Source organism: Lycium barbarum, chromosome 9 (genome assembly GCF_019175385.1).
Source record: "Lycium barbarum isolate Lr01 chromosome 9, ASM1917538v2, whole genome shotgun sequence".
Classification (NCBI taxonomy): Eukaryota; Viridiplantae; Streptophyta; class Magnoliopsida; order Solanales; family Solanaceae; genus Lycium; species Lycium barbarum.
Window position 1 is genome coordinate 29,394,350 of NC_083345.1, and position 12,873 is coordinate 29,407,222.

Genomic DNA, 12,873 nt, shown 5'->3' on the forward strand with positions numbered 1-12,873 from the left:
TCCAATTTTTTAGCATTTTAAAATATTTTATAAACAACAAAGCACATAAGTATGCCCCTAACGGCATACTTATTTATTTTGTAAGCGGAAGACCTGCCGGTTCCGGCATAAATGTAAAACATGAAAACAACAGAGAGAAACAATATTGTTATGTCCCAAGGCATACATCTATTAAACTTACCAGGATGTAGTCTTTGAGATACCAATTTTGTTTTCCCGGCAAAAACTGTTATACCTGCCACAGGAGGCATAAATTATAAAACTGGATAATTAAAGTTGATGATTTTTTTCTTTTTCCTCAATGTTTTATGGTAGAGAATTGTAGATTTCACGTAGGGACATTTATCTCTTGCTATTATATAGTTTTTTATTATCAGCAACAAGAAGATAACAACTTAGTAAAAGAAAATAATAAAAGAAAGAATGGACAGAAGAATAAATGTGTGATAAGATGCTTGAAGTCTCAGTCTTAGTAATACCAAAGTTTTGCTATTTCTTTCAGGCAGAGTGTGCATTATGCGTCAAGAATCATAAGATAAATTCATATAAACCATGTATAAGAGTGTGATGTTAGGATGACAATTTCCTCTTCTTGAATATGGATTGAGAACTGGACTGTGGTTACAGGTTGCCCTAGTGTGTCCAAAGAACTTGCATCTACCACATCTGTATGTGTACTTTGTCAATTCTCTTCTTGGGCGATATCTTTTTGTTTGTTTTCTTCCAGGTCTTATTTTAACATCAGGCGACGTTATTTTAATATCCATAATGTTTTGTGGAATAATTCATGAGTCTTGATTTCCAACTGATAGTATTTCACCTTTGTATGTCACTTGGCAGGCTTGTTTCTTGAACCAGTCTGCACAGTATGTAGATTTCGGCAAACTTCTTTTGTCTATAACTGCCATGGCATGTGTGCACGGTAACTCGTCATTTTGGAACTCCAAGCACTCACAATTCATATTCTTCAGGTCTACATTGTATTGATATCCTTCATCTTTGACAACAAATTTGACGGGAGTTATGTTTTATACCTGTGGAAATTGACAATATAAATGAGTGATATTTTTTGTGACAATTTTCAGATTATGTGAGAGTTATGCCCTTTCCGGCATACTTCCTGTACAGTGAAAATAAGAGTCTGCCCCTTCCGGCAGAACTAAGTATAAAATAGGGTCATAGTTGTTCCTTTGTCCAGCATAACTTTTGTGTTTGGTTAATTTTAAACTATACATTGCTCATAAAACTAAGATTGAAGTGTGTGTTGGTAAAATCTACTTACTTTCATTGTGAGCATAAAAACAGTGTCATAGTTATGCCCTTACCGGCATAATTCCATGCTAGTTAAAATAAGAGTCTGCCCCTTCCAGCAGAACGAAGTATAAAAATAGGGTCATAGTACTTCCTTTATCCAGCATAACTTTTGTGTTTGGTTAAAATTAAACTATGCACTGCTCACCAAACTAATATTGAAGTGTGTGTTGGTAAAATGTACTTACTTTCATTGTGAAGCCTCTACTTATCTTTTCAGCCCAACATGTCAGGTCATGCGACGGTCCTGTTGCATCCAATTTTCTCTGGTAAAACCAATTTTGCAGCTTGTTCTGGATGTAATCAATACATGCCATTATTGGCAACTCCCTTGCTTTCCTCAATACAGAATTCATTGTCTCGACATTGTTTGTTGTGAGCATGTTGTAACGCCTGTTGGTGTGGAATGAACGTGCCCGTCTTTCCGGTGGTTCTTCTTCTATGTATTCTGCAGCTTTTGGATCGATTTGTTGTATCTGTGACATATAGGTATGAAACTCTACCTGTTTATAGGTAGTTGCTGCATTGTAGAACAGTGATAGGATCGCTTCGGATGGGAAATATTTTTGCAAGTTCTTCTCCATGTGGTAGATGCATATTCAATGCTGTGTATCTGGATACAGTTCTTTGATTGCAGTTGCAATTGATGCGTGGCGATCAGAAAGAATTGATAGGTCTTTGCGCGTGTCAAACACCTTTTTCACGTGTCTGAAGAACCACCTATAGGATTCATTATTCTCAGAGTCTGCAATACCAAATGCGAGAGGAAATATGCTGTTGTTTCCATCTTTTGCTACTGCTATCATGAGCACACCCTGGTATTTTGATTTCAAGAAGGTTGCATCTACCATCATTACTGGTCTGCAGTGTTTCCAACCCTCAATTGATGCTCCATAAGCGAAAAAAGCATACTTAAACTTATTGTCAGCGGTCCATTTGATGTTAGCAACTGTTCCAGGATTTCTTAATTTCATCATGTGAAGATATTGCGGTAGAAGTGTGTAGTTATTTTCTGGGCTTCCTCTTATGACATTATAAGTGTGTTGGAGGGAACACCATGCTTTGTGGTAACCAATGTGCAAGCCATATCTGCTTCTCATTTCTTCAATGACAAATTTGGGTGTTATCTCTTGTAGTGTATGGCGTACTAGGTCTGTAATGTATTCCGCTATGACTTTTGAAGTTGCATTCCTCATGTCAGAGGTGATGAAATTTATTGAACAACTATGTCTCTTTTCAAAGTTAACTACTTTGAAAAGTTCCGATCCTCTGAACCTTGAACTGTGAAAACGCCAAATGCAGGTTGGGTCAACACATCTGATGTAATACCGTTGCGTGCATGAATTTTCTACCTTGTATTATTGATGACGAGTAATTGCAATGTTATTCATGCACTTTCTCACGGTATCTTTGTCTTTGAATAAAATGCCAAATTCTATTTGATCAATCGATGCACTAGGTGTCAAAATTTGTGTATCATTTTGTATCCTCTTCCTCTTTAGTGTCTTTCTTTTGTTGCATGGTTGTGTTTGTGTCTCTTCAACTGTCATGCTCGGAGTAAGTGATACAACATTCATTGAAGTTGGATGCTGAGAAAGGTCATTGTTTACAACTTGCTCAATGTTTGGCGGTTGCCATTGTAGCTACTGAGGTGTCTGGTTAGGAGTTACTATCTCTCTCTGCTCATGTGGAATCCCAAGGTTATGTCCAATAGGGCTGTGTTGTTCGTCATCCAATCCAACATCAGACATGTCTTCTTCATAAGCAATGCAGAGTTGTCTGTCAATTTCCTTTATGGTTTGTCCTTCTGTCATTAGGATAGAGTAATTATGATGTTCTTGTAATGGGTTGTTCTCCGCATCAGCTGAATTGAACTATAATATGAAACGGGAATTTCTGAAGTTGTCATTGTTGTTGAGCAGGTACAAGCAAGTGTGAAGATCAATGTCATTTGTTACACGCATCCCTTTGGATGTTTTCTCACTGGTGTCAAACCATATGTTGGCCTCTTTTTACTGAGTATCTTGTGTATGCCTCGCAAATATCTGTTGAGTAAATTGTTGAAAATTTACACCATCATTGACAAGTATTAGCTTGGTTTCATGATTAACATAATTGTAGGCGACGTCCCATTTGCCGTTAAAGGCTACGTAGATGCACCTTGGTGTCAGTTTTTTGTTAAACTTCCTGCATAAAGAGAGATTCACTTGAGAAAAAACCAAAATGAAATGTATTTAAGTTGTTAGTTTTGAAAATTTAAGTTTTGCCCTTCCCAACAGACTTTGTATGTAAAATCATGAAGTATGCCTGAAACGACATACTCTACCATTTTGTAAACAGAAGTTCTGCCGCTACCAGCATTCTTCAAAAACGGAGTAACTATTTCTGCAACAGTTATTCCAATGAAATTGCAACAGTTATTTTCATGAAACTGAAAAACCTCCTTTGTCTTTATCTAATTTAAATTAAATCCATGCAACAGTTATTCCAATTTAAAATGGACTAATTTATACTTTTATATAAACCAACAAAACTTTTGGAAGAAGGGAAAAAAAACACTTTACTTCTGAAAAACAGATATAATCACATACAAAATGAACCAAAATCAACATATTGTACATGTTAATGGTGGCCACGGGCAAGCACATGAACATGCCCATCTTCATAACCAAATCCATCCTAATATTGCAAATTTGCAAATTACTCATGAAATTGCTGATATCAAAAGAGACATAGATTTTCTGAGGGCTCTTTACGGTGCTCTAAGTAGAGAAAATGATGATCTGCGAAGAGAATTACGATTTGTAAGACAGAGGTTATTCTAGCACACTGGCCAAATTGACGATGGGCAATTTGGTATGGGTACACATGAAATTAGAACTGATGATGGTAGTTTGGTACTTATGAAGTTAGGATTTTATGTTTTGTGGACATATATATATTTAAATGTATGTTAATGAAGTGTAAGTTTCTTTAGGTTTGTAGAATTTTACTTTAATGGCTTCTAAACAGAAGTATTGACTTCTCCGGCATACTTGTTCAGAAGTTTGTTTAGAACTTTGCCTGTAACGACATACTCTACTACTTTGTAAATTGTACTTTGGCCTTCTCCGGCATAAGTACTTTTTGTTTTGCTTAACATAATGCAGTAACTGTTTTTGGTTTAAAAAAAATGAAAACCTCCTCTACCTTCATCCAATTTAAATCAAATGCCTGCAACAGTTATTCCAATTAGAGGATTGACGCAACTGGACTAATTTATACTTCTATATAAACCAGAACTTTTGCCTTCTCCGGCATACTTGTTATGAAATTGGTTCAGAACATTGCCGGTAACGGCATACTCGACTCTTTTGTAAATTGAACTTTTGCCTCCTCCGGCATAAGCACTTTTTGTTTTGCTGATGATAATGCAGTAACTGTTTTTGGTTTAAAAAAAATGAAAACCTCCTCTACCTTCATCCAATTTAAATCAAATGCCTGCAACAGTTATTCCAATTAGAGGATTGACGCAACTGGACTAATTTATACTTTTATATAAACTAGAACTTTTGCCCTCTCCGGCATACTTGTTATGAAATTGGTTCAGAACATTGCCGGTAACGGCATACTCTACTCTTTTGTAAATTGAACTTTTGCCTCCTCCGGCATAAGCACTTTTGTTTTGCTGATGATAATGCAGTAACTGTTTTTGGTTAAAAAAAAATGAAAACCTCCTCTACCTTCATCCAATTTAAATCAAATGCCTGCAACAGTTATTCCAATTAGAGGATTGATGCAACTGGACTAATTTATACTTCTATATAAACCAGAACTTTTGCCTTCTCCGGCATACTTGTTATGAAATTGGTTCAGAACATTGCCGGTAACGACATATTCTACTCTTTTGTAAATTGAACTTTTGCCTCCTCCAGCATACTTGTTCTAAATTTGTACACAGTTTGCCTTAATTCAAGTTTAAATCGATAAACATTGCCTGATTTAAATTGAATTTACTATAATTACAATTTCAAGTAAATAAGCATTGTATACTAATTTAATTAAGGTATAAAGTAATTAAAATCATAACAAAGCAATAAATCCAATCAATTCTATTTTGCTGATTAATTTTATCATGCACAATGTTCAATTTGAGCTGTATGTCATCTGTTTCTTAATAATCAGGTCGTAGAAGATGATTTTTTTCAAATATTAACAATCTAAACTCAATAAAATCGTTAAATTGAGTTGAATTAAGATTTGTACCTTTTACTGATGTTGTAGCAGCAAAATCAATTGAGAAATCTGGCTTGAAATAACGATTTGAATAATGTGAAAAATTGGGAACGAAGTTGGGCTGGGTTAATGATATGCAAGAAGGGAAGGATTTGAAAATAACAATATTTTGTTTTTATATGTAACGATTAGGGATAGTAATATTTTTTTACTATATTACTTTTGCTCGAAAGGACAATAATTAAAGATCACGATTTTGAGGGACAAAATCTAAAGACCAGCCCAAAAGAGGGGCATTCGCGCCAATTGCCCCTGAAATTCGAACATAGCCCAAAATTCCCCCAACTACACCATAACCTTATAAGAACTTTAAAAAATTTCCTCCCAAAAAGCTTGCCAAACAAATCCCAATCGGCAAATTCCAACCTAGCCGCAATGAAGAATAAACAAAAATCCACCACCACCATCTCCACCACCTTCACCACACAGATTTGAAATCCATACTTTCTGACCACAGGCTCTTCTTCGACAAGCTAATTGACCTAATTCCACCTAGATTCTACCTCCCTAAAGATGAACCCGACACCTGGTATCGTGGTCTACCAAAAGCCGCTAGAGCGTCCTTAAAAAAGTAATCCAAAGAAAACCTCAAAAAACCCGTCGCAATCGCCTTGACCCTGAAAAGAAAGAGCAGTCCTCAACCCTCGGACAACTCCAACAATCCCTTCAGAATAAGCAAAAAACTGATGACGTGGAGGATCATGTTGAATCCAAGCCCATTAATTTGGACGAAAACGATAACCCTAACCCTAATAATGACAATGATAACTCCTCTGTTACGTATGAAGAGTTGAGGCAAAGGCTACGTAGAAAGATCGAAATGCTCCGTGGCAATCGAGGTGATGGGGAGAGTTAGGAGAGCAATAGAGCGCGTAAAAGGAGTGAAAGAAATGAAAAGGATGGATTTTTAGCGAAATCCGAGGGTAAGAAGAGAAAAAGAGGTGAAGAGGGAGAAGAGGAAGATAATGGGGAAGTTAATATAGAGTTTGGGAAGGTTAAGATTGGTGACGATGATGATAAGAAAAAGAAGAAGAAGAAAGTATCGAAAGCGGAAGAATTGGAAAGGTTGAAGAGGTTGGAAGAAGTGAAGAGAGAGGATAGGACGTTGGCGGATAAGGAAGCGTGGAAGGCAGCGGAAAAGAAGGCAATGGGAGTTAAGGTTTACGATAATCCTAAGTTGTTGAAGGAGAGTATGAAGAAGGAGAAGAAAAGGAAAGAGAAGAGTTCGCAAAAGTGGAAGGAAAGAATGGAGACTGCGGAGAAGTTGAAGAACGAACGACAACAGAAGAGAAGGGATAATATTGCTGGTAAAGCGAAGGAGAAGAAGATGAGGAAGATTGCTAAAAGGGAGAAGAAGCTTATGAGGCCGGGATTTGAGGGACCAAAGGAAGGCTACATTACTCAGGATAAAAGCTAAACTGGTCATGAACTCTTTTCGTTTGTTTACTTATGTTGAGTTTAGATGCTATTTCATTTGGAGAGAAAGTTTTGTGATTGTTCTGAAATCTTTTAGTAATTCTGTGCTATTCAAGTTTAAGCCTTATTTAGTAACATGTCTCATTGTGAATCCTTGTTTCTTTTTTCTGAGATGGCATTCTTGAAGCCACTTTGTTTGCTAGATAAGCTACCTTTCTTACTAATCATATCTTATTCTCAAGCTTCAGGATAGTTGTTGTAGTTCCATGGTAAGTTTGCTCCATAGCGACCTATGTTATTAAAAAGTAATCGCTCCGTCGCGGCTAAGCGAAGTAAGGGGTTATTGCTTCTGATGGATAAAGTAAAATAAGTGAAGTGTTGTGAAGAGAGAACGAGAGACCTATCCAGTTGTTAGTGAGAACAGTAGGGCAGTTTTGGTTCAACTTTGGCGAAACATCTAATTAGTTGCTTAAGGCTGTCCAAGGTAGTTCTCTTATCGTTTCAAATATTTAGTATGGTGTATTGTGTCATCGGTCAAACTAAGCCAGTTTTTTTTTTATCAGGATAACGAGGGTAATATAAATTCGGGAAAAGGGCCTGATTCGCCCCTCTACTATTGGAAATAGTCCACATTTACCCCCCGTTATACTTTCGGCACAAATTTGCCCCTACCGTTACCTAAGTAGCAATATTTGCCCCCAGTTCGGATGGCAGTCCACCGTGGCAATTAAACTTCCACGTGGCCTGACATTTGGATGAGGTGGCATGCCACGTGACATGCCACCTCACCACCCTCTCCTCTCTCCATTTCTTTCTTCTACCTCCAACCAAAGCCACCTCCAACCACCATTGAAGCCACACCCCACCACCATCTCCTCCAACAATTATATCTTTTTTTTCACTAACCCATCTCACCGGAATCACCATAACCGCCAATACTATCACTTTACCCGGATACTGACCATTTATCTAACTCCAACCCAATAATGATTATTAGGCCGTTGGAAGAAATCCTTGCAAAACAATTTCATCTCAGTTTAAGCCACGATAAATATATATGGAGAAATTTGAAATAGCATATATAATTAATGAGGAAAGGTTAAAATATGTGCAGATTTTACTGTTCTTTGAGAGCAACTATTTGTTTGTTGACATGTATTGTAGATAATTATGATAGTCTGCATGCATGTATGTATTTTCTTGGTTTAGTTTATATTTACTGTGAAAAGAAAAACAAAAGGAAACTATGTATGTTAAGTCGTATATATGTAGACAACTATCTCTCCAATTGCCTACCACTTCTAGAATTCCAATTTCGTAAGTGAAAGCAACAAGGGAAACAGAAGATTTGACAAGCTTTGTTTTTTCTAAACTCATTGAACTAATATTGTTCGTTTCACAAATAATTATTTTGAATCTGATTAGTAGAAATTGTGTGGCTTCAATGGTGGTTGGAGGTAGAAGAAAGAAATGGAGAGGGGAGAAGGTGGTGAGGTGGCATGTCACGTGACATGCCACCTCACCCAAATGTCAAGCCACGTGGAAGTTTAATTGCCATGGTGGACTGCCATCCAAACGAGGGGCAAATATTGCTACTTAGGTAACGGTAGGGGCAAATTTGTGCCGAAAGTATAACGGGGGATAAATGTGGACTATTTTCAATAGTAGAGGGGTAAATCAGGCCCTTTTCCCTATAAATTCCAAGTGGGTATTTGTTTGATTCAACATACTATTCATCTTCTATCATCATACCTGTACAGGTTCAGAGATGCTACTTAAACCGATGACTGCTTTTAAAAAGCACTCCCTCCAGTTCATAATAAGTGTCCACTTAACTTTTTTATTTTGGTCCAAAATAAGTGTCACATGATCAAGAAGGAATGAATTATTTTCTTCCAAATTTACCCATATTTAGATAAGTGAGTTTTTATGTAATCAAGAAAGTATAGTAATTAGGTATTATATAAATAAGAGTAGTTTTATCAAAATATCTTATTTTTTCTCGAGTTTAGTATTTTCTTAAAAGGTGCACTAAAGATATAAACTAGTGGTATAATCACGGGTATATGAAGCTAGGGAGGCATGGTCCAAAAACGTGCGTGGGGGTTGGGGTGGGGGTGGTCTTTTCTATATGCTTTTCTACACTTGCATATTTGATTGATAGTTGTAGCTGGGTGGCTACACTAGCTTTAGCTATACGGCGCTTATTGTGTTGATTGGTTCATCTTTGAGGTGAGGCTATTACGTCCTTGGAAGCTACTCCATCAAAATTGGTTACTTGAGCTATAGCTCTACCCAAGTTGTCCTGTGTTGACGATCACCAGGAATCTCGAAAGAATGTCAAGAGGTTTGTTCTATCGATGAAGTTGCACTTTAGTTTGAGATGAGTTGAGTTGCCTTTTCGGTTCTAAGGGTAGAACAGTTCAAACTTCGTTCTCCACAGCTCAGTGCCAATCCAACTTCTTATCTTCATCTGTTTGCCTATTTTCTTGGTAGATTGGTGTTTTCCCCCTTACTTGCTAGTTTTTTTGAAGCTTGGGGCAAGGTATTCTTCCTATTCAATAGAAGAGGAGAAAAGGCTGGTATTCCTAAAATATATATGGCAGAACTTAAACAGTCATTAAGTAGGCGTTTGGACATACATATTGTTAGCAAATTATGTGTATTTTAGCTTCAAAACTTCTTTAAAAGTGTTATGTGTAGTGAAATACTATTGGAGTAATAGTTTTCACTCACAAATGTCAACCTTTTTAAAGTGAAATTCATGTGCACTATTTCGACTTCTAAATACTCTTTTAACTTAAACATCAAATATTCATTTTTCAACCTCAAGCAATGAACTGTTGAGCCATCGCAGTGTCCATGTGCACAGGTGTGGGGAATATGCTTTACCCCTGTAGTCTACCAAAGTGACTTTTAAAAGCTGAGAGAGCACATGGGAAGAAGAAGAAGAAGATGGTTAACTTACCAAATTGAACAGAATCCAGAAAAAGGTATCCATATCTAGATAACCACTAAAATCCATAATAGTTATTACAATCCCCATAAGCAAAAAAAAAAAAAAAAAAAAAAAAAAAAAAAAAAAAAAAAAATCAGAAAAAAAAGGAGAAAAAGGCAAAGGCCAAAGAGAAACACACTCAAAATTCCACACTAAAATATGATACAAACTGCAAGGCACTTTGTGCTTGCTTCTCTGTCATGTTAGATTCCAGCAAACATGTCACGATGGGGCAACAGACATAACCAAACTAATGCCCCTTGAACTTCTTTTTTTTTTTTTCCTTTTCCTTTTGTGTTAAGGTGCTGCACGTGGCATCATTTTAGTTGAAATGATGTAGGGAATAAATCATCCACTATTTATTCCCTGCAGCAACAGGAATCAAGGGCCTATAACGGGGGGAAGCAAAGGCTCCTCCTTTGTACTGATGTTGATGATGAATCTTATCCTTGAAAGATAAGCCTCTGTTCAAAAGCACGCAAGTAAATAATGGTGCAGTGATGGTGGTGGTCAGTGCCCACAAAATTAAATCAAATGGCATGTGCCAGTGCCATAGGCATTTCCCTGCCCACCCTGCACATGCTATCTGTCCCCTCATAATCATTTATTCCTTTCTACTTTCTCCTCTAAAATATTCTTTCTATACATTAACCAACTCAATATCTTACATTATCAAATCAAATCACTTGGAACACCTAAATTCATCACCCAAAAAAAAAGAAGGTAGAATATTGTTTGACAATCAACTAGGTTCCTCAACAACTCTTTTTGCTACTTAAAACTATGGCTTAGTAGAGTAGTTGATAAACTAGGAGATGATTAGGTAAATTATAGAGCCAGGGGTGCAGGTCGAGTCGCCAATGCCACACATTGGAGATGTCGTGGGCAGGCGATAAGGTGGTCGTTGGTGAGGCCGGCCTCCTGCATGAAGGAGTGTATAACGGTGGGGCCACGTAGCGGAAGCCTCTTTTTACCATGTCTTTGCTTATGGTTTCTGATTTCGAGGTCTTCACTGGAATTTTGTTGCATGCCTTGTATTGTGTTGCAATGGGCTTGTTTGTTCATAAACGACCCCAATGTCCTCTTTATCTGAAATATAAATCAAGAAATCATACACTTAGATGATCCCCACATCTAAAATTTGCTTATTCAAGACTAGTAACTTCCCAAATTTTATTTAAGAATCACAAGAATGTAACAATATATGACAGCTCTATCATTCCTTAAGCCTAAACACTTATTTAATTATACTAATCTTACATTCTTAGGGTTGTACTTTCATGGCCAGGTAGACAATACTTATTCCATATGGCCCATGTGGTTATGTTACTTTAACAGTTGTTAGGTACATGCATGATTAGCTGATTAATTAAATATCAAGACTTTTCCCATCTATGCTTCCCATTAGGGTCTCATAATGTCATTCTTAACAGAAATGTTGGGAAGGATTGTCAAACAATGGAGACATTGAAATAGAAAGGACAGTTGAAAAGTTAAATCAGTGTTTAAAATTCTTTACAGAGCTCATATTATATGATGATTACCTCTAAAATTCTGTTAGAGTTGTCGACAGCTGCTCGGATTTGGCTAAGCTCTATACCATATTCTACACTTGTTGAAGTAATCTTCTTTTCATTATACTTGGAAACAATTTCTGGATCAAATCCTGAAAAGGCATCCCTGGAGGAAAGTAGAATCCAAAATACAGCTGAGGCCTCTGAATGTTTTCAAAGTGTTCATCAAGACTTGATTTAAAACCAGCAAAACCTACCTGAATTCTTTCCTTTTCTTTAAAACTGAAGTCCAGTCCGATCCAACTTGTGCACCTGTTAACACTAGCAACTCAAAGAGCAGATGTGTATATAAAACAAGGAAATTAGTCCAAGAATGAAGTTGATAAATATGCACAAAGCAGAAAAAACAGGGGAACAAAATATGCTAAATATGCACAAAGCACAAAAAACAGGGGGAAAAATATGTAAAATATGCACGAAGCACAAAAAACAGGGGAAAAAATATGCTTACTTATCATCATGGACAGGAACTCCCCATTCTTCATCATGGTATGCAATATAGAGTGGGTCTGAAAACACAACAAAGCACCAGAAGCTTTAGTCCTACTTATTGAAGTAATATAATTTGTGTATCATCCTGTTAGAAGATAGTTCTGAATTGCACTTGAAGGTAGGAATTGAGGTGCTAATTACCAGAGTTAGGCGTGATAAAGCTGCATCTTTTTTCTTCTCGGGGACTGGGGCTAGCAACCGAGGGGAAGGAAGGGGCCAGAGACGATACTTTTCCTTCATACTTAGCAGATTTTGTTCTTCCATAATGTGCAATTTTCATTTTCCTTTGCACTTGCGCGTTTGCAACTTGTTCCCTTCTTGCTGCTGCTATGCTTCCCGGAGCCTCGACTATCAACGAGGAAGAATATCTCAATGAAGAAATTTCCACCGAATTTGGTGATGCTATGCCCCATTGCTTTTCTTAGGTTTCTTTAACAAAGTTGGGATTTTGTTACAATGAAGATATTTTGTTATTGAGTCCCCCATTAGTGGTGTTCGAGGTACCTGCAGATATTTTGTTTAACAAAAAATTGGTCATGAGAGTACATACCAATCTATAAAAAAATGAAACAGCTGCAGCAGTTGTTCCAACAGATTATTGATTTGTTGGAACAAGTAATAAAATTGTTGCAACAAGTAATAAAATTGTTGCAACAAGTCACTAATCTGTTCGAGTCAGCTTCAGTTTTTTGGGTTCTGTTTCAGACAAAAAACTGAAGCTGCTTCCAACAGATTATTGACTTGCTGCAACAAGTTGTATAGTTGTTGCAACAGGTGTTCCACTTGTTGCAACAACTCAACTATCTT

General features: G+C 36.9%; 1 protein-coding gene and 2 pseudogenes across 1 annotated transcript; 1 reads left to right on the top strand and 2 right to left on the bottom strand.

The window, feature by feature from the left end:
• Window positions 1–1,910: 1,910 nt before the first annotated feature.
• Window positions 1,911–3,125, bottom strand: LOC132611814 (uncharacterized). Its single transcript, XM_060326182.1, has 3 exons — window positions 2,982–3,125; window positions 2,707–2,900; window positions 1,911–2,592 (listed from the first exon to the last, which is right to left on the bottom strand). Exons 1-3 carry the CDS (start codon window positions 3,123–3,125, stop codon window positions 1,911–1,913), a joined length of 1,020 nt encoding a protein of 339 aa, XP_060182165.1.
• Window positions 3,126–5,972: 2,847 nt separating this feature from the next.
• Window positions 5,973–7,139, top strand: LOC132610894 (ribosomal RNA-processing protein 14-C-like; annotated as a pseudogene).
• Window positions 7,140–9,974: 2,835 nt separating this feature from the next.
• LOC132611176 (uncharacterized) lies at window positions 9,975–12,563 on the bottom strand (annotated as a pseudogene).
• Window positions 12,564–12,873: the final 310 nt, after the last annotated feature.

Bases quoted from the DNA above. Each gene is read 5' to 3' on its own strand.
- LOC132611814 (XM_060326182.1), bottom strand. From the start codon at position 3,125: ATGACAGAAGGACAAACCATAAAGGAAATTGACAGACAACTCTGCATT. The intron at 2,901-2,981 runs GTAACTCCTAAC...GACCTTTCTCAG, and splicing joins CACATGAGCAGAGAGAGATA to CATCCAACTTCAATGAATGT. The intron at 2,593-2,706 runs GTGCATGAATAA...GCGTTTTCACAG, and splicing joins GACAAAGATACCGTGAGAAA to TTCAAGGTTCAGAGGATCGG.